Source organism: Erpetoichthys calabaricus, chromosome 2 (genome assembly GCF_900747795.2).
Source record: "Erpetoichthys calabaricus chromosome 2, fErpCal1.3, whole genome shotgun sequence".
NCBI lineage: Eukaryota > Metazoa > Chordata > Cladistia > Polypteriformes > Polypteridae > Erpetoichthys > Erpetoichthys calabaricus.
This window is the reverse complement of record NC_041395.2, coordinates 248845651-248866875: the sequence shown is the minus strand read 5'-3', so window position 1 is coordinate 248866875 and position 21225 is coordinate 248845651. Positions and strand designations below refer to the sequence as shown.

The 21225-nt window shown below is 37.0% G+C and overlaps 1 protein-coding gene across 1 annotated transcript in view; it reads right to left on the bottom strand.

Moving 5' to 3' along the window:
- LOC114646923 (adhesion G protein-coupled receptor A3) overlaps positions 1-21225 on the bottom strand; it is a 557815-nt gene that overhangs the window by 193468 nt on the left and 343122 nt on the right. Inside the window, exons 13-14 of the mRNA XM_028795327.2 lie at positions 8944-9157; positions 8078-8286 (exon numbers count right to left, since the gene is read on the bottom strand). Coding sequence (XP_028651160.2) covers positions 8078-8286; positions 8944-9157 — 423 coding nt within the window. The remainder of the gene's footprint in view (positions 1-8077; positions 8287-8943; positions 9158-21225) is intronic.

The window sequence follows — 21225 nt, the reverse complement described above, 5'->3', positions numbered from 1 at the left end:
GCAATTTCTCCGCTCGGTTTTGCAGACTGGCGGCACCCAGCGTCAAAGCAGTGGTACTGTTCCTGTGTGGTCACCCTTTCTTAGACCCACGTTCCTGACGCGGCTTTATAAATACACTGAAACTAACTGCATATTGTTTATTAGTGCAATGCATCTGATTGTAATTAACCTGCAGCAATATAATGGTCCAGGGAATAGCCATAGTATTCCAAATACCACAACTGCTTTAGCGTTGTTACTCTCACTGCATCTTCTTCTTCTTTCAGCTGCTCCCGTTAAGGGTTGCCACAGCAGATTATCTTTTTCCATATTACTCTCACTGCACCACTCGGAGTATTTATATCACTGTATCTGAGTGGGGAATCACAATGGCAGCTGATTGGAAAGAGAATTATCGGTATACAGCATGAAGCAGACGCTGCCTCAGCCATGGCAAAACGCTTCAGAGACTTTCCTGTACGGACTTCGCAGTTTAGAAAAAGTTTCATCCCAAGAACTATAAACGCACTCAATCAGTCCATCAAGTGCTCCTTGTAGAACTGTTTGTACTTATAAGTACAATTACCTCACTGTAAACTTGCACTACAGTTATAATATTGCACAACCTGCGCCACTTTATAAAGCACGTATTTACATATGATGATGATATCATTTTTAAGATGAAATGCAGCAAAATATGTTGATTATATTATACAGATAAAACTTTAACTTCATTTAAATAATCTGTATTGTTAATAATTAAACATGTGAGGTTGTTCCTGCATTGCGTTGTATTCTTGCTGGTGCTGACGCGACACTGGAAGGATAGACGGATAGAATAATTAAACATGTACTACGAAGATATTTCAATGTTCCTTAAAAGTTTTGAAGAATCGGCGTTCTAAGCTTACAGATGGCTTCATGTCTATTACAGAGCTGACTGTGTGGCGATTGGGTATTTGGAGAAAGAAAAGTAAGGACAGGAATTGGAGGTTAGTATGTTTGAAAGAGACAGTACTTCTGTAATAAATTATTTCATCGAAGATCGCGCATAGCGCAGCAAGCCTCTTGCGTCAAACATGAACAAGCACTGCACCACCGTGTTCCCATGTTTAATAACATGCTTTCATTCCTATCATCATGAAAAAGATATCACGTATACATCTCAGTATTTTAATTATTCAGAGAGCTGTAATATCACGAATGTAATGGATAATGTGTCCTGTTGGAGAAAGAGAAAGCCCGTTTAAGAAGCAGGCAGTGATTCACACACATAGAGCACATAGAAGATCAAATACAGAACAAAGCATTTAACGTGCTACTTTAGTTACAATGGGATTTGAGAAACTAGTAAATTAAATGGTTTTAAGATGAAGTTTATGATGTTCTACTTTAATGGCAAAATAAACTACGTGATTAAAGTGGAAATTTCGAGATTAAAGTTGACATTTCGTGCTTTTTTCCCCACTGTGTGCCTATTTTTTTTCCTGTACCCTAATAAGCTTTCATATGACACTCAGACGGTGGGCTACGACTCACCTTTTCATGGCGACTTTGATATGTGATTTCTTTTTTATTTTGGGCACTGTGCGACTTTGTGAACTTGACGTTTCGAGTTTCTCCGACACTCTGTCACTTGATCAACTTCCTTTTGTTGATTATACCACTGTTTAAACAAATAGTACGTTTTTCCTTTGCCTCCACTTGGTATTCGCTGAAATTCTTATATTTTCCCCCATGCTTTTCTCATTGTCTTTTCACAGAAGGCAATTTATATTGATTTGCATATTCAAAGAGGCATAATTCTGGGAGGAGTTGGGGCGGGACAGAAGGCGCGTGCACGTGCGTTACTTTTCATGCTGATCGGGATTTATGTAGTGTAAGAACGTGGAAGTTTGCGTATGTACAGATTCCTGCATCTGGATTTTTCTGTGCGTACGCACATTCCCGCTTTTGTACTTACGCCATGTTATAGTGTGAGTTCTACGCACGGCGTTATACATGAGGCCCCTGGTCTACAGCAAAATTTACAAATCTCTATATATATAAAATCCAACATCTGTCTGTCTGTTTGTATGTCTGTCCGCTTTTCACCACAGAACTACTTAACGGATTTAGATAGGGTTTTTTCTGTAATTTGCTTGAACATTCTGGTTGAGTTTGCGACTTCTCTTATCGCGCTAAGTATCATAGTTCAGTTGTGGCACCGACTGATTTGCGCAAATCCGTGAGACAGGCTGAGGGCCAAGGGGAGGGAGAGACAGGACCTCAGGAGTAGGGAGACGGGCAGGGCCTGCCTCACTTATGCGCCAGTCTCCGTTCGAGCCGGTCTACCTCTGCCACGTGTTGGAGCGTATCTTGCCTCCACTTAGCTAGCAATACCTGTTTGTTCAGCAGACATTATCATCTACAGATTGTTAAAGAGTAACAGCTACAAGTGTTTTACAGGGTACCTGCTCATTGGCAGAGATATCACGGCCACATGCTCTTCTTCCCACGCAGGGGGCGCTCTACCGTCAGAGCTGAACACAATCAAATACAATCAAAGTGGCAATGTTTGACAACCTTCCGTTTGGCCAGAGATAGCAAAAACCAAACATATTATACTGTATTAAGAGGTCCTTGGATATGAAAGCTATCAATATAAATTCTTTTCAATACAAGCTATTACATTTTTTTTTATTGATTTTTAAAGTTTGTCCTGTTTCACTACTATGCGGGAGGAGCCGCCAGGGACAGCTAGTATCTGATATGTGTCACTTGTGTTACATGAGATGAGCTATAAACTATACCACCCTGTGTTAGAATGCTACAAGCAGATCAGACACTTAGCAGAAAAGCCTCCAGTAAAATATATAAAATCACACCATATTTCTGTGAAGAAGCTAAGCCTGAGAACCACTTTCATATACAGTAGTTACATTGTACCTGGGTTTAAAGGCAGACAGACTACTAAGCAACCTTCAGTTCCACCTGCAAGCAATCACAACACATATTGTAACACTGACCTTTCATTACTCTATTTGTGGTTTCTGTTTCTAAGTATTCATTTTTGAAATAGTGGAAGTGGTGCAGATACAATTGACTGACTGGCTGGCCTTTTAAACCAATCCATGCCATGATTTGTGCAGGGCAGTGAAAAGAGCAACATTAGACTCAGTATGTAGCATTTTAAATGCAATGAATATACAATGAAGTTGACAGGTAACCAGAAAGACTTAGGTCATAAGATGTCAAATCTACATACATAATTAATTAACTGTCCAAGATACAAGTCTACAACTTAAAGAAAACCATTTTTTACATTTTCCTCCTTTGGGTAGCTAATATGTATTTCATCTAATCAGTTTATAAATGTCAAAATGGTGCCCACTTTAGCAATATAACTAATAATGTATATTTCCAATTCACACTACACCTTTTACATGTGAGCTTTCTGTACTGAATGTATTTACATATCTTTACGCACATGATTTATGTCTTAGGTTTTTAGATTCTGTCAATAGAAAATCACAGTATGTACAAAAAAATTAACAGCCTTTGCTGTTAAAAACACATGTTGTGTCCTATAATTCACTGCTCGGTCAAGATATCTAATTAATACACACAACACAAAACAGATTTTAAACTATTATCACTGTTTACTCTTTCAATGCATCAATTAAAGTATTCTACAGCAAAAGCACTTGTTTCTTTGAAGGCTAAAACCAATGTAAATCACATAAAAATCTTTAGATAAAGTATTTCAATACAGTTTTTAATGTTTACATCCCACATGATAAAGAAATATGTAGTATGTATGATTGCATTTTCAAGAATCTTGAATTGTGAAATAACTAGTAATTTCAGATAATTGCCACTTTTTAGGTTTACTTATATCGCGATGCATTCTCTATTCAACTATATGTTCTTGGGAGTGGTAACGGGCATGTAAAACAAATGCACAACACGTTACATATTGCATGGCTTTATTGAATTATACCAATTAAACTTGGCAGTTTTGTTATAAATTGTGAAATAAGCAACAGTTGTTGAAAGAAAATTAATCAATTGTATGCTGATGTTCCTATGATTGGCAAGGAAAGGCAATAGAGACAGGCCAAAGAGAGTTTATTTGCTGAAAGAAAGGGTGATGGTACCCATCCATGTGGCAACTCATGCTTCATTCAAGTTCTGTAATAAATCTTATGCCAGTCCTCTGTCTGGCACACCATGCTTTGCAATAACTCTTTAGAAAAAATGGCATGAGCTCTCTGAGCACCAGGTCAGCTATTTTAGATTCAAGGTGAAACTAGGCTGGCATGTGCTGAGAAATACTGTATGGGCAGTCTATGTTTTACTAATGTATGTATAGTTCATGCACCCCACATCAAAAATAATCATTTACTGTTTATAAGAGGGAAGCAAAAAAAAAAACACAGTATATTACATTGTGAAGCTATGGTATATTATTCACATTGTTCCCTCATTCTGATCTTATATAACTTCTAGTTTTCCTATTTTGTTTACTTTTTATCCTTTCATGTGAAATTATCACATCTAAATGTCTAAATTTAAACAGTCTTAAAATGATTCAAATTTTATATTTCTAATTTTACTTACTTCAATCAAAATATGAGTCCAAAAATAAAATTCACAAAAGGAAAGCATTGTTCTCAACAATTAAAATTATATTAAACATTTTTCTAAATTCTCTGCTTCTTTCCCTAAAATTTGTAAATGTCTTTACTAAGTATGATATTACTGCTTAAAAGACACTGTATAAGATATCATCCTTTTAGTCCTTGTTGAAAACGTTAAAATTATTATTGACCATGTAGCCCAACAGAAAGCTAAAACAGCTAATGCAAAGAAATAGACCATTAAATTTATGAGAGCAGCATGCAGTTAATTTATTCATGGGAAAGGCGCTATATAAATAAAATGTATCATTATTATTATTTTTCTCAGTATAAACTGATAAAGGAGACTATTACTTCTGAACCCAGCATTGAACCAAAGGTTTCAAAGAGATAACATAAAATGCAAATCAAATACTGTGCAAATACGAAGGACGTTCAGAAAGTTTTCACACTTTTATATTTTCGTTGGAAACAATGAAGGCAGGAGGAGTAGTAATTGGGCATTAAAAAGTTGTTATGATGCTGGGAAAATTACATCGCAAACAAAGGTGACTATGTAGAAAAGTGATGCAATTTGTTTTTGAAATTCTTAATAAATCCATCCATCCATTTTCCAACCCGCTGAATCCGAACACAGGGTCACGGGGGTCTGCTGGAGCCAATCCCAGCCAACACAGGGCACAAGGCAGGGAACCAATCCCGGGCAGGGTGCCAACCCACCGCAGTTCTTAATAAATAAGAGTTAAAAAAAAGTGTGAAAACGTTTTGAACGTCCCATGTATAACAGCAGGTGTATCACCTAACTTAAACCAAATTTTACTAGTTTATATTTATTAGACTTTAACAATTGTAGGCTCAAATGGAAAAATCATTCTAAAAAGTAGAGGTGCAAAAGTTCACCAGAAAACAGGGAAAGAAAGGGCATGGTATTTAATTTAATTTCCTGAATGCAACAAAATCAATCAAAGAACAAAGAAAAAATTGCAACTAGGGGAAAAATTAATTAATTTTGGAAAATAAGATGTACTCATCAGCGACCCTCAGCTCCAATTTTCTCCATGTATTAACATCTAAAGTTCTCAAAGTGTTTTGCCCATCAATATTTTTTAATAAACTAACATGAAAATGCCAGTCCTATGCATGCTCTTTGAAACACATATACCTGGTTATTTACTGAGGTATAATAAATATTAAAATCATCTTCAAGAGAAACTGTTCATATACAGTATAACATAAACGGCATCAGATGTTAACATTTTATATAGTATCACGTATCAGTGTAGGCAGTTTACTGTAAAAGACAGTGAACTTTAAACTATAAAGATGCTGGTTCCTTTCACAGTACTAACTTAATGTGTGACCCTAAGTCACTTCACCTGCCTGTGCTCCAAATTGTAAAAAATAAATAAATAAATAAATAAATAAATAAATAAATAAATAAATAAAATAAAAAATCTGTCAATAGTTATAAAGCATCCTGATTTTTTAAGTCACCTTGGGTAAAGGCATCACATATAAAATAAAGTATTAATTAAAAATAAGCACAATCTTTCTTACCTTACATTCTCCCTGTACATAACCAGAACAGAAAAACAAGTCAAACACTTCTTACATGTTAACTGTTATTGCAGCTGCATGAAAGCGTCCCAACTTCAGTTCAGGCTCTGTACTAATCATTTCTTAGTGGCATGAGTCACAAAGCAGTAGGAAAGTCTTTGATTCATCAACTCTGTGTGTGTGTGTGTGTGTGTGTATGCATTCTGCACCTATATGATTTAGTACATGCTGTCTCTGCTTCTTTGATTTTACCATGAGGTATAACAAGAGAGAATTTCTTATACAAAAAGACACTGCTCAACATTCAGATAGATAATTAGACAGACTGATAGACAGAAAGACAGAAGGAGAAAGACCCATATAAATTAAACATATGAAATCAAGTAATACACATCTTTGTTTCTCAAATCCACTGATGATTTATCTAATTTACCAAATAAAATTGATTTCATTCTCAGTTACATGGTTCATAATTGATTCTAAAATAGTAAGATATAAAGATTTTTTCAACTTGTGTATTCCAACAGTCAATGAAGGACTAAAAGTAATTAGGATCAATTACACAAGTGCCTTTTTTGTGTCACCACCATAAATTCCTCATAAACATGGGGTATGTAAAACCTTCCATGCAACGGTTCTGATACAAAGCAGCTGACTGTTGTTGTTCAGTTAAAGACCAGTGAAACAACTAAATTGGCATGTGCTTTCTTTGGCAAATTGGCAATCTTTCTTAATATCAGTTTTAAGTATAAATGCTGGTAGCCAAAGACCATAGATGTTGGATGTAAAGGCTCTAACTCTATGTTAGCCAATTCTTTTAATTTGTTCTGACATGCCCTCAAAGTTCAAATCATTAATATCATTGTCAGTTCCATTTACTGTATTACAATATGATATCACTTAGCTCTTTAGTCACATAATTCCAAGCAATCGTTTGCCTTTATGTCAGGATAATAAACCATTGCTTTAAACATTGTTTATCTATGCTGCACGCCCACAATAAAGCAGTTTCTACCGAAAATGGATGATTTATAAAGGATGTCATATCATATCATCATGTGGCAAGTCTATGAAATGACTTGATGACATCTGTGCTACAACAGAATATACAGTAGTTTGGTATTCAAGGCACACGCTCCCGGTTTCACCACTGCCCTTTACAAATATACAACACTAATATGACATTTAGCCGACTTCCAACAATCGTGAACAATAGACAGACCCTATGAATAATTAAATTAAAACATACGTGGTTAAACTGCATCCTTACATAATAATATGCAAACGCCCTCTTTTTTTTCCACAAATGGCTTAACGCCAGTGGTTATTTTATCGTTTCTTTCAAGATTCACTGCTGTTTCCGAGCAAAATCACAAAATAACCACTGAGGAATGTGACTGGACTATACGTTTCACTGACCGAATCCAAGTAAAATTTTTACAAAGAATAATTCCCATTTACTCCGTGCATTCGTATTAGAAAAAAAAAGCCGGCATATCTTGCCTTTATTAAACGATTCACCATTGCGGTACATTTGCAACTAATTAGTATGACCAACGCACTCTTGGACAGGATTAAGTGAAGACAACGTGCAACGGGATACAAACAGCCCTTGCATGTTTCCCAAAAAGACTGGAGAAACAATTTACTGCATTATTTGGTAAAGTTCCTTCCTGGTATGGTCTAAATAAAGAAGAGAGTGAAATTCGATTTTGATTATTTCTGCTTAAATGCAGCTGATCGTATCTTAGCAGCACTCAATTCACTTCCCACATGATAAACATGAATAAACGGCACAGGTAAAACAGCATACTTGTATTTGGCCAAAATCGGGGTAAACCACATATATAGTACACAAGAGTCGGGGCATGTGTATGTACATCAGTATACACATACGCACATACACACACACTACTTACCATGAGGATTGCAAAGTTATTGTTGTTTGTGCAGCGAAGGGTTGTGATGTTGCCTGCAGAGCCAGTTATGTGGCACCGATCCCCCCTCCAGCCTCCGCGTCCATCTAGAAGGTCAAAATCCCAGTGGGCTGCTATTGGGTCTACACCCAACGAGAAGTGCCTGAGAGCGACTGTAATGGGCTGCGAGATGTTCCCGAAGCTGCACCCATCTACAAAAGCAACAAATTGAATCAGAGAAATGGACTGGAAAATCCTTAAGTGGCGCATCATGCGCGCACAGATTGAACGCGTATTGCGTGGAAAAGCAAGAAGAATATAGCCAGCATGCGAAAAAAATTAAAATATACAATTCACTTCTGATATTCAATCGTCTGCTTTATTGTTATTTTTTCTACTTTTCCACTGACCGTCTGCGACGTTCATGGTGTTTGGGGGCTGGGGTAATGGAGGTGCTTTTGTAAGCTGATTTAACTTTGAAAAGAACCCTATTACCCCGCCCAAGATCAAGTCCCTATAATTGTACAGTGTTAGAACTGGAGGGATAAAGTATTGCTCAATAAATCGTACACATCATGTGTACTGGAAAAGAAAAAAAACTGTATTGCATGCACGAGGTCATTTCCATTAAAGAAAATAATGATTCGAGACTATGGAGTGACGCAGCCTATATGTTTGCACGCAGCGGGTATCTAAATCAATAAAAAAAACAATTTTTTGATAAACAACTTGCATCTATTCAGGCTTGTATAAACAGCAATCACCTGTACTGTGTATATATGCCACCTTTGGCATTTCGATTAGAATAATCATTTTGCGTAAATCGTAACTGTACCACATTGCAAACGAATATACATTAGATCACTTACCTAATTTGGTGAAAGCAACTGGTGTGGAAATACTTCTTCGTTTGCCATCATCTGCAAGATTGGATGAATTTCCCGTGCTAGGAAAGAGTTTCCCATTTCGAAACACCACAAACAGGAGCTTGCAAGTGGAGCTATTATCAACAGATTGTAGAGCCGGGGAGCTGCTAGGTGTAACTGTCACCGGTAACTGGATGGAAGCGACTGCCACGGTATTCTGCAGACGAAATAAAGGGGGGGAGGGGGGTGGATGAAATATATAGATTAAAAAAGCTAGCCTCCACACAGTCGTGCTCAATTTTTAAGTGCCGTTAAACAACCCTAATAAGTTGCCTCATTTTTTTCTAACGGACTGGAGGCTACCAGGTAACCATGGGAATTGGCTTGACTCAGTGCGTTTACGCACGAAGACCATTTCAATTGCTAACGTGAGGCTAACCGGTCACGCTCCCTGCTGCAGAGTTGAGAATGGTTCTTACCATCCCTGCTAGAGGAGCCGTCAACACTGCAGCGATGATTTAAAGAGACAACCTACCAGGTTTTACCCTTCAGTTACGACGCAATCCGACAACTCACATTCTAATATTGTTGTTTTGCCCCTTTAAGTCATTCTTTGTGTCTCCAGAAATTGATTACACAACATAACGAATGCGTCGTTAAGCATCATGTAGCTTGACTAAAAAGGTTAAATGAATGTTTGCTGTAATTATTATTAACTGTAAGGTACTACCGATAATAGTACAACATTACACATATGGTATTTCTAGGTGTGCTTGGCTGGGGGCGCTTTCTGAATAACAGCACATCCTCTTACTAGCCGCTTCCATTTTAACTGGATGCCAAGAGCGCAGCGTCATGTAAGGACAGGATGTATCAACAAGTAAGGGTAAAAGCACTGCATTTAATCAGTTACCCCGCATTTCACAAAAGAAGACGCAGTGTTATTGAGGTCAACTACTGCTGCATCGCTAAGTACAAGCAGACGGAATGCTGCTACCTTAGATTTGTTAGCACTTAACAGCAACATCTATATTATTCTTTCTAATATTTGCCTGTTAAACTTTTACGGAGACTAAGTAACATTTCAAAGCTTTGCATTCGTCCATCCATTCTCGGAGACGAAGAGCCGCCGTTTGACTCGACAGCACAATGTAATGCACTAACTATCCCTAGGCGGGGCGCCAGTCCGCGATCACTCAGGCGAACTCACTTTTACGTCCCGAGGCAGTTCAGATATGCAAATTCACGTAATAAATGTTTCAATAATTTTCGAAGGAAAGTGTGCACAAACACGCGAATCAATGCTGATAAAAATGCGTCACTCATCATTTACACATCCATCCATCCATTTTCCAACCCGCTGAATCCGAACACAGGGTCACGGGGGTCTGCTGGAGCAAATCCCAGCCAACACAGGGCACAAGGCAGGAACCAATCCCAGGCAGGGTGCCAACCCACCGCAGTCATTTACACATAATAAATACAATTAAACAATCTTAACTAGAATAGGTGGCGCAGTGGTAGCGCTGCTGCCTCGCAGTTAGGAGACCCAGGTTCGCTTCCCGGGTACTCCCTGCGTGGAGTTTGCATGTTCTCCCCGTGTCTGCGTGGGTTCCCTCCGGGCGCTCCGGTTTCCTCCCACAGTCCAAAGACATGCAGGTTAGGTGGATTGGCGATTCTAAATTGGCCCTAGTGTGTGGTTTGTGTGTGTCCCGTGGTGGGTTGGCACCCTGCCCGGGATTGGTTCCTGCCTTGTTGGCTGGGATTGGCTCCAGCAGACTCCTGTGTTCGGATTCAGCGGGTTGGAAAATGGATGGATGGATGACTAGAATAGGCCATTCAGCCCAAAAAAGCTTGTCAATCCTTCTCAGTTGTTGATGCTTGTTTAGTGAGGACAACATACAAATGCAGCCATCAAGGTGGATCTGAAAAATATGACTAAAAGCTGGAACGCTGATTCAAACACACCTAACGTTTCACTCTATACTGTATTGTTAGATAAATATAAAAAAGTGGCAGAAACAAGGGTTTTTAATAAGAGAGTAGCTGCTGCATATACTATTTTAATATTGCAGATTTTCACATTTATATCAATTCACATTTGGAATTTGGCATCCAGGGCTTCACTGAAAAACTGGACAAAAGAACACAAATGTTGCTACATTAGTACAGAAACTGCAAAGAAAGTATGAGTATTAACCTTGGATAATAGTAATCGTGAATATAGTTGGTTTCAATGTTTACTTTTCTATTTATTAAAAGAAAGGATAAAGCATACTGAGGATAAATTATGCAATGATAGAACAGGTTGTTTCAAAACAAAAACTGCCTAAAACTATTCAACCATCCATCCATCCATTTTCCAACCTGCTGAATCCCAACACAGGGTCACGGGGGTCTGCTGGAGCCAATCCCAGCCAACACAGGGCACAAGGCAGGAACCAATCCCAGGCAGGGTGCCAACCCACCGCAGAGACTATTCATTATGTAAATTATATATGCCTTCAAAATACACAAAACTTATTATAGTTACTATTTAAAAAATGCAGAACTCCACATTTCATTTCACAATCCATACAAAATACAAACTATCAGTGCACAAAAACAAATAAATGGCAGCCAGCCACAGAAATGACAAACTAAGGTTTAGTTTCAGTCTGTACAATCATTTATTCATTTTTAATGCATTTATTTTGTGACAATGGCAACTGACAACATAAATAAACAACCAATCCAATGTTGAAAGCTAGACTGATGTATACCACCTATATATATTATACCTATTATAGTGTACTGAACATTTGTTTGATCTAAATTAATAATATAAATATCTTCAGATATCTATCACCCCCAGACAAAGCGAAAATCAGGAGAAAGCCCAAGAGAAGCGGTGCATCCTCCTGTTTTTAAACATATTCTTTATTAAAGCTGTTGAATATTTAAGAAAATTTATGCTGTCACAATGATAAGCAGTCCATCAGTTATCTGGCTTTAATCCAACTTAATGAAGCTAAATAAAAATGTTATATACTGTATCATAAGTGAGAATGGGAGTGTGGTTCAGGAAAAGCTAGTGGTGAATTCTCTTAAAATACAGTCATAGAAGTGATTTGGGACAAAGAATTAATTGCCATTATACTGTGAACATGCACTGTCGTCTGAGAATTAACTAAAGACCACTACAATGTCATGGTTAATTGGTTTGTTTTTGAATGTATTTGTTGCAATACATTGTCCTTTAATATCTCCAATGTACTATTGCATAACTAAGAAATGACAAGAAACCACCACATTTTTCACTTTTCCATTGAGCACATTTTTCAGTGCATGGCATTCTCACTTGCCAAATTAGTACTTAAAACCTTTCTAACTCTTCTATTGACATACTGATTACTTTCTCATTATTAACCTCCCACCAGAAACTCTTTCTTCACTGGTCTGTAGCAGTAATAAATACATTTTCACTGGGACCAAATGATACCCATAAAGGGCTAAGGTAACAGTATTTTGCTTTGTCGGGGTATTGCCAGTATTGCCTACCCAAAAACCCCACTAAAAATGTTCCACCTGACAGGATTGCCTCCTGGAATGTATCAGGAAAAGAGACTAAGCATTGTCCCATTCACATGTCTAAGAAAGTATTTCTCTTAACTCTGAATGTGCATTGAGTTATGTTAAAGTCTGTAGTTACATATAATAGAGTTAATAAATAAAATGAAAGAACTGTTTCTAGCACCAGTTTGCTCATGTCATGATGCCCTTGATAATTTTGTGTACCTTCTTCCAAGGACAGACTTTGGCAGATGGTTTGCCCCTTCAGTGCAGTGCAATAAAATACTGTGGGACCAATTAAATAAGAAAATACACAAAACATATGTATAGTAATTAGTAATTTTATCTACCATCCTTTTCAGAACCATATTTTCCTAAAAAACTAAAGACAGTCCTACACTATTTAAATTGATTTGTCCACTGCCTATTGAATTCAAAATCAATGCACAGTTTCATTTTTTTTAAACACAGATACAAACAAACCATTGCTTCAGAATTGATTAAAATTAAATTTTAATTTGAAACCTGCAAGCTACTTTGATTGGAAGCTCATACAGTGTAAGCTCATATAAAGTAAGTAAGTAATAATCTCTGTTGACAACATCTTATTTAATATGGTACATGAAAACAATAATTACTTTTAAAATGAAATATGGCACTGAAATGTATGTATGCATAGAACATTGTGATGTATAATTGTTATGAGTTACGAAAAGTTATTCATCTTGTCTGCACACAACACATTTTTTAAAAAAAGTGTAATATATGTTTGAGGTTTTCCTTTACAAAGTCATTATTGTTTTCTTTTTATACTGTGTTTGGAACTTTGTTTATTTTTGTTATTATTTTATTTTTTTACTGTATTGCATGACATCATTAACATGATGACTAATAAGTTAGCACAACATGCTTTGTTGAATCCTAGATAGAGGGTTTGTGCTTTTCTGAAAGCCTCTGGTATTACAAATCCTGGCAAGATTTATTCTGACATCAATTATTGTCTTATATTTGGTTTCTGCAACTTCAGTTCTTTTTTTGACCATTGCTAGTTATCTAATTAACATGTATCTCCTGGTTCATCCATCCCACCCTTGTGACTTGTAATTCTTTTTTTTTCTTGGTGTAGTATATTATTCCTTCTTTAAAATATTGATATTCATATCTGAAATACTAGAGAAGTTAATGTTTTAATCTACAGGTCAGGTCAGGTCATGTTGGGGAGCATGCACTGGTACAGAACGTTGCCTCACCCACCACATGACGAAACAGTTCGGGATCCTGGTTGGCAAACCCCCAGGCAGACATGCAGTCCAGTCCCACCCTTCGGAAATGACCCTCTATCTGTCGCAGCCAGGTGTTACGTGGGCATCCCCTTGGCATAGTCCAGCCATTTGGGTCCTCAACATAGAGGATCCTGCAAGCCAGATCACCCCCAGGAAATCGCGCCACATAGCTATAGTGCCATAACTGATGTCCCCTCACAATGCAGGTAATGTGCCTCATTTGGGACTCCATGAGCAACTGCTCATTCGACACGAAGTCAAACCAGCGGTAGCATGCATCAGAATTCACAAATACCAGAAATCTGTGATGTTATCTTTGTTTTAATATATATTTTAATATATTGGTCACAATCTCACCATTTTGTGCATTTGCTTTTCATGGACACAACCATCCTGGTATTCTTGGTGTCATGTGTGTCCTGCCCTTGAGTGTTGTGTTTTGCCTTATTTGTATTTTTGTTTCTTTTCTTTTGTCATTAGTCAGAAGTTTATTCTTACTTATTCTTAGTTTTTCTTACTTTTCAGTTTTCATGTGCGTTCAGACCATAGTGTATGTGTTTGTGTTAATTTATTTATTTATTTGATGAGCTTTGTAAAAGCCAAATGTCGCCCTGGGGACAAATAAACTTCTATCTGTCTGTTATTACATTTTATATTTATTATTTGCTTTTAATTGCATGCTTTTCTTTTTTTTTTGACTCTATTGTTTGGATTTTGGATTACTTAGTTTTGTTAGTATTTTGAATTTCCTGATTTGATTCTGTTGTTTTTGGGTTGTTCATCTTTGAATCATGAACTTATTGTTTAAGATTTTGATTTGTTTTTAAATTAATACAGTACATTCACTTTAATTATAATCAAGTTTCACTGTGTAGCCATGGCTTTTTGATGGTTCCCTCCCCTTCACGGTATTTATTTTACAGCACTTCACAACACTTGGTTACTACGACACTGCATGTTTCCAGGCACATAGCACACATGTCCTTTGACATGTGATGTTGTAGCTGCCATTTTATACAGAATGTCTTTTTCAGTCTAACATGTACCTGAACTTTGTGTAAAAATAAAGGGAAGGCTTTGTTGGAAATGTCATATTTAGCAAATCAATTTAGATCCAAATCTGTTTTGACTTCACCTCATGTAATAACTTATGTTCTTCTAATATGCCTTCAGAAGTAAGACAACTCAAGAAGGCTACTAATCTTAAGAGTTTTCTGTGAAGACTTGTATGGAAATTTCTCTGTATGTAAACAATGCTGAAAAACATGTTTTAATCTCCACTTGGTTATTATACAGAATAATTACGCCTCTTCCACACCACAGCTACAATACTTCCATATCTATGTGTATTTTATTCTCTAGGTACTACGATTTTTCTCTCACATTTGTAATATGTATATAATGGAATGACAAATACTGTACTTCTCATGGATTTCAAATACACATTACTAATTAAAGAGAACAACCATAAATATCATTTACTAATGTGTGCAGTTATCAGATAAATAAAAGGCAACAGACACAAGGAAACGTAATCTCACTGACAGACAACCTGTGTAAAACTTCTGTTAAAATTAGAAAAGTACAATCCATATAGCGGCCCATGCAGGCCGATAACATAAATTACCCTGTCAAAGGTAATGTGCGCTCCATAATTAGCTATAAGAGAGCTGATCTAACAACTGCAGAGCTCTGCAATGACTGCTACATTGAGTATGTTTACGTTCTTGTAATTGTTTAGTCTAATGAAGAATACTAAACTATTCTGGTTATGACTCTACTCATGTAAACACAATTAGCAGATATTCTTGAGTCATCACTTGTAAGACCATGGCCCATATGTTAAAGAAGAAACTAAATAAATGTAGTCTTAAACAGCAGTTATTAAAATATTGAATGAAATTACACACTAAGAAGTATGAAGCTAGAAAGTATACCTTACGAAATGATATACTAGTAATTTATAAGGCTAATAGGAAGTATGGTTATACACTATAGTACAATATACTTGGGAGGCCACATCTGGACTACTGTGTGCAAAAAAAAAAATATAATGGCATTAGAAAATGTCCAAAGAAGAGGTGCAAGACTAGTTATGGGGCTATGTTATATGAACTATAAGTAAAGACTAAAGAAGTCACATCTTTTTAGTGAGTAAATACAGTGGATGCCAGTTGTTACTATACAATCACACTCTCAGCAAAAGGCAAGGGTGGAATCTGGTGAAATTAGGAAGCATTTCTTCACACAGAGCAGCGCAGATGCATGAATCACATTACCATGAGGTGTCATTAAGAGTAGCACTAAATCTGACATCAGCAATATTTTGGAAACATTAATTAATTAATTAATTAATGACAAAGTGAAATGACTGGCTTGTCCTCGTCAAATCATACTGTATATTCAAAACAATTGTTTTCAGATACTGTTATGTGACAATATGGAATTTTAATGTAAGGTATTTTTGCCATACAATCAATTATCCTGAGACTCCCAGCATCAAATGGGCAAATGGAATAAGGGATTTCTGGTTCTTTCATAATGTCATATACACAGAAGGGTCTGTCTCAAGACACAATAGCAAAGCTATTGAAGTGATATGGAAAGATTTTTAAAAGACAATGAATTTCAAACAATATAGGAGCACTGAAAGAATGTTAAATGCTGCATAAGCGGTGCATAAAAAAGTTCAGACAAGGCTCAGGTGATTCCATAGCTATTACAATTTCCTATGAATTGTAAAAAAATATGCAAGGCAATGGCCAAGGTCATTTTTAAAATTAAGAAGCATTTAAAACACTTAAACAGTGATTTACTTCAACTAATTTATTAACACATCCAGATTCTTAGCTCCATATTTTCAGTAGAATTAGATGCTTCTAATACTAAAGGTGATTTATCATAACATTGTTTAAAAAATGCATATATGTCCTTTTTTTCCTCCTGTAAACTTCACATGTAATTATGAAGTTGGCATCTTCAAGCTGCTGAAAAATAAATTATTTCTTGAAAATGTGAAAAAATGACTCATACTGTATGCACCTACTCTTAAAAAGCTGAAACAAAGACTGAAAAAATAGACATATTTTTTTAGACCCCATATGAAGTACAAAAAGTGTGATATCATGTTTGATATTAGCTGAAATGCCACTGTCCATAAACCCAACTTGGTTGAAAATTAAACAGATTTAAATTTTAGTGTGTTAATGACAGAACTCATGGCCCATTCACCTTAATGTTCCCACAATCACTACATCTCTTGCACTTATCTTCATAAATGGATTCATAACTCTTTGATAGCTAATCAACATAGAATTAATCGCAGATACTGGATACTTTTTGGTGACCTTGTATGTTTGGATGATACTGCATAATATGCTGGGCATATGACACAAGCAGAGGGACAAAATCTAATTTTCCTGTGCTCATTCCACACTCCTCAAAAATAACAACCCTATGTTTTGGTGGATTTTACTATGCACTTGCTCATTTAGACAGTTTAATTTAGTGGTCTTTCAAGGACAGTACATTTTGTCCTTCTAAAGAAATTTTGTATACTATGTAAAATGGTAGAATTATTTTTCAGTCATGTTTTGATTGACTATCTCCCTGAAAGCAGTCTACATGATCTAAGGTATTTTGCTTTGGAGTGGATATCACAAAAATAAGACATAATGACTAACTCCAAAAATGCTCTTTGGAATTCCCCTTCTGGCACTTTTTCTTTTGAGAATACTACGGGGCTTTGCCCCCTGCTCATGTCAATCACCCACCCCCTTTCCCCCACCCAGGGCATGCTATGCGCCAGCCACTTTGTGTCTCTGCCGCTCGCGTTTTGAATGTAGGGGGATGAACGCACGCTAAGGAGATGCGGTCGGATCAGCTGCTGGCTTGCTGCTGCTGCTGCCAAGCTACGTGTTCTGCTTGGTGCGTTGTGCGTTGATCATTTAAAAGCCTGTACAGCAGCTGTCCTTTTGTCTCACTGCCTTATCTCGTGGGACGTTAAAGTGTCTCTCGCGGGATGTTAAAGTGTCTCAGAGAAAATCACATATCGTCTCCTTCCAAGCCTTCCAAGATTTTTTTTTTATAATAGAGAGGTATATGGCCATAAATTAGAGATTCTTTGTTAATCTCCAGTCTCCTTTTTTTGGGTTACTGGAAGATCAGTAGACTGCTCCTGACTGTATTATAAAAAAAAAGCATATTTTTTGTGGGCATACTAGTTACCCAATTATTAAAGCCTAGTCTATGTTTCATCACATGTTGGCTCTGCAGACTGCTATTGTCAATGTGCATTTGAAGTAGGAAGTCTAACAGGTTAAAGTGGGCATTTTTTTACCAGCTCTTGTGTTCCAATATGCTCTTTTGTTTGGCACATAAAATCTTTTATGGACAGAAGAAATTGTGGTTGTTGTTACTGTTGTTTTTGATTTCTTTTAACATGATAATTCTGTCCTCCAGGGAATATTTGGTGCTGAAGAAAGATGTAAAGAAAGACTGCACAGATATAAAATACAAGGGACGTTCAAAAAGTTTCTGCACTTTTATATTTTCGTTGAAAATGGTGAAGGCGGGAGGAATAGTAATTCGGCATTAAAAATTTGGTACAATGTTGATAAAATTGCATCGCAAACAAAGGTGACTATGTAGAAAAGTGATGTAATTTGTTTTTGAAATTCTTAATTAATAGAGTTAAAAAAATGTGGAAAATTTTTGAATGTCCCTCATATTTTGGAATAATTTAATATTTAAGTCACAACCAAAAGTATAGATTATTCTTAAAGGTAGATGACTAATGTACCTAGAGGTGTTGGACAAAGCATTTCTATAATATTTTGAAGTACTGTGTTACTGACTATGTTGCTCATTTCCTGATTGAACGTTACCTTAGTCCTTGTGCAGAATTTCCCACCAACCTCTATACCAAGTATTAGTTTTATTTAAGTTGTATGCTTAACCATATGCACCTAATGTCTAAGTCAAATTTAAATGTGACACTAAATCATGGTGATCACTCAGGGCCTGAAGAAAGCTAAAGTACTTGGGGAGTGTGTTCAGAAACTTGAATACCTACAGTAGATGTGAATAGCTAATAAATTCCAGTGAAAACAGCAATTAATAAATTAAATGAGACGGCACTATTACCCTTAGAAGTGTAGGCCTTTCATTTAGAGAAACTGCAAAAATATTTGAAGTGTCAGTGAGTATGGTGTTCTACACATTCCAAAGGCAAATGGAAACTGGAAGAAACTCTGATAGGAAAAGATCTGGTAGACCCAAAGTCACAACCCAATCAGAAGACAAGTTTCTGAGGGTCAACAGCTTTCATGATAGGTGCCTCACACCACAACAGCTTTAAGCAAAGTATAACAGTGGTCGAAAAAAGCAAGTCTTAGTTTCTACTGTGACTTTGTGCTGCTAGTTTGACAGGGTGAGTAGCAGTAAGAAAGCCATTCTTCAAAGGAAAAAAGAAGGCCTTGAAATAACGCCTGTGGACTACTGTAGACTGGAAGAAAGTCTTATGGATTGATGAATCAAAATTTGAAATCTTTGGTTCATCACGCAGGGTGTTTGTTTGTCATCGAATTGGTGAAAGGATGGTTCCTCAGTGTGTGACACTAACTGTCAAACATCGAGGAAGTGTGATGGTCTGGGGTTCTTTTGCTTGAGGCAGAGTTGGTGCTTGCACAGACTGACTGGCAATCTTAATGAAAAGGGTTACCACAGCATTTTGCAACACTACACAATACTTTCTGGTCTGCATCTACAGTAGTAGGTCAGGAGTTCATCCTACAGCAAGACAATGACCTAAAACATACCTCCATACCTCTACGTTAAATGAAAAGAACAAGAAGGTACACTTCAAAATATGGATTGGCCAGCACAACCTCCACACTTAAACCCCATTGATCCAACATCTTTTCCACGACCACGAGATGTGTCTTTCGACATGGTTGTTTAAGAAATGAGAAGCAACTCATTGCACCAGTTGGGGTTAAATAACTTGTTGCCAGCTGAAAGATAATCGCCCGTGCAGTAATTATCCAATAGGAGGCTCGTACCTATTTGCTTAGTTAAATCCAGGTGGCGACTTTTTTTTTGGCCAGGCAGTGTATTTCCTTGGATCCCTGTAAGTCTAATCATGTTCCTCTGATGTTGATTCCTGGTAGGAGTTGAAAGCTTAGGAATAAAAAACTATTTTAAGATACACTATTCATGTTCTCCCTTTGTGGATTTCTAACTACAAATATATATATATATATATATATATATATATATATATATATATATATATATATATATATAGTGAGGCCTGTCATCCCGGCCAACACCCCCAGGCCGCCAGATGGAGCTCTCCCTGCGGCATAGAGGTTCCCCGAATTCCAGCAGGCCCTCATGGACCTTGCAGTTTTTACAACCAGCCCTGCTGGATACCATGGGGACCTCCAGGAGACGCTGTAGGGAGGCTCAGGGAATTCTACATGCCCTATAACCTGGAAGTACGTCATAGGCAAAGCAAAAAGAGAAATGACGTGCTTCCAGGATGAAGAAGAGGATTTTTATCTGACCCGGAAGTGATAGGAGATCACATGGACTGAGGGATTGGAAACACTTCCGGGTCAGGGAATATAAAAAGACTTTCGAAAATCCCAGACAATGAGCTGAGCTGGGTGGTAGGGTGGCTAAGTGTCTGGGAGTGTGGAGGATTGTTAATTATTGTAGTTTATTATTATTGTATGAGTATTGTGGAGAGGAGGGTGCTTTGTGCACTTTATTATTATAACAAATATTCATTTTGGACTTTTATCTGGTGTCTGACGTCTGGTCTGAGGGTTCCAGGGGTCGACAGTGCCTCTAATTGTCACTATATATATATATAGTGTGGAAAATGTGAATAAAAAAAGAAAAAAGCAAGTTATAAATTCTCCTCAAATTTTATTTCATTGCAGACGGTATGAACACAAAATAATTCATGTTTTTTTTTGTCAACATCATTTGATTTGTAAATAAATATCCATTCTTGCCATTCAGGCTTGCAACACATTTCAAAAAAAGTTGGGATGGGGGCAATTAAGGGGTAGTAATGAGGTATAATAACTAAATAATGATGTGATTTGAAACTGGTGATGTTAACAGGTGATTGCAATCATGATTCGGTACAAAAGCAGCATCGAGGAAAGGCCTACTCCTTTAGGAGCAAAGATGGGCAGAGGATCGCCAGTTTGCCACCAAGTGCGGGCAAAAATCTTTGAAATGATGAAGAAAAACGTTTCTCAAAGACAGATAGGAAGAGATTTGGGCATTTCTCCCTCTACAGTGCATAACATAGTGAAAAGAATCAGGGAATCTGGAGAAATTACCGTGCGCAAAGGCCAAGGGCGCAAGCCTAAACTGAATGGCCGTGATCTCCGAGCCCTCAGACGGCACTGCATTAAAAACCGTCATTCAT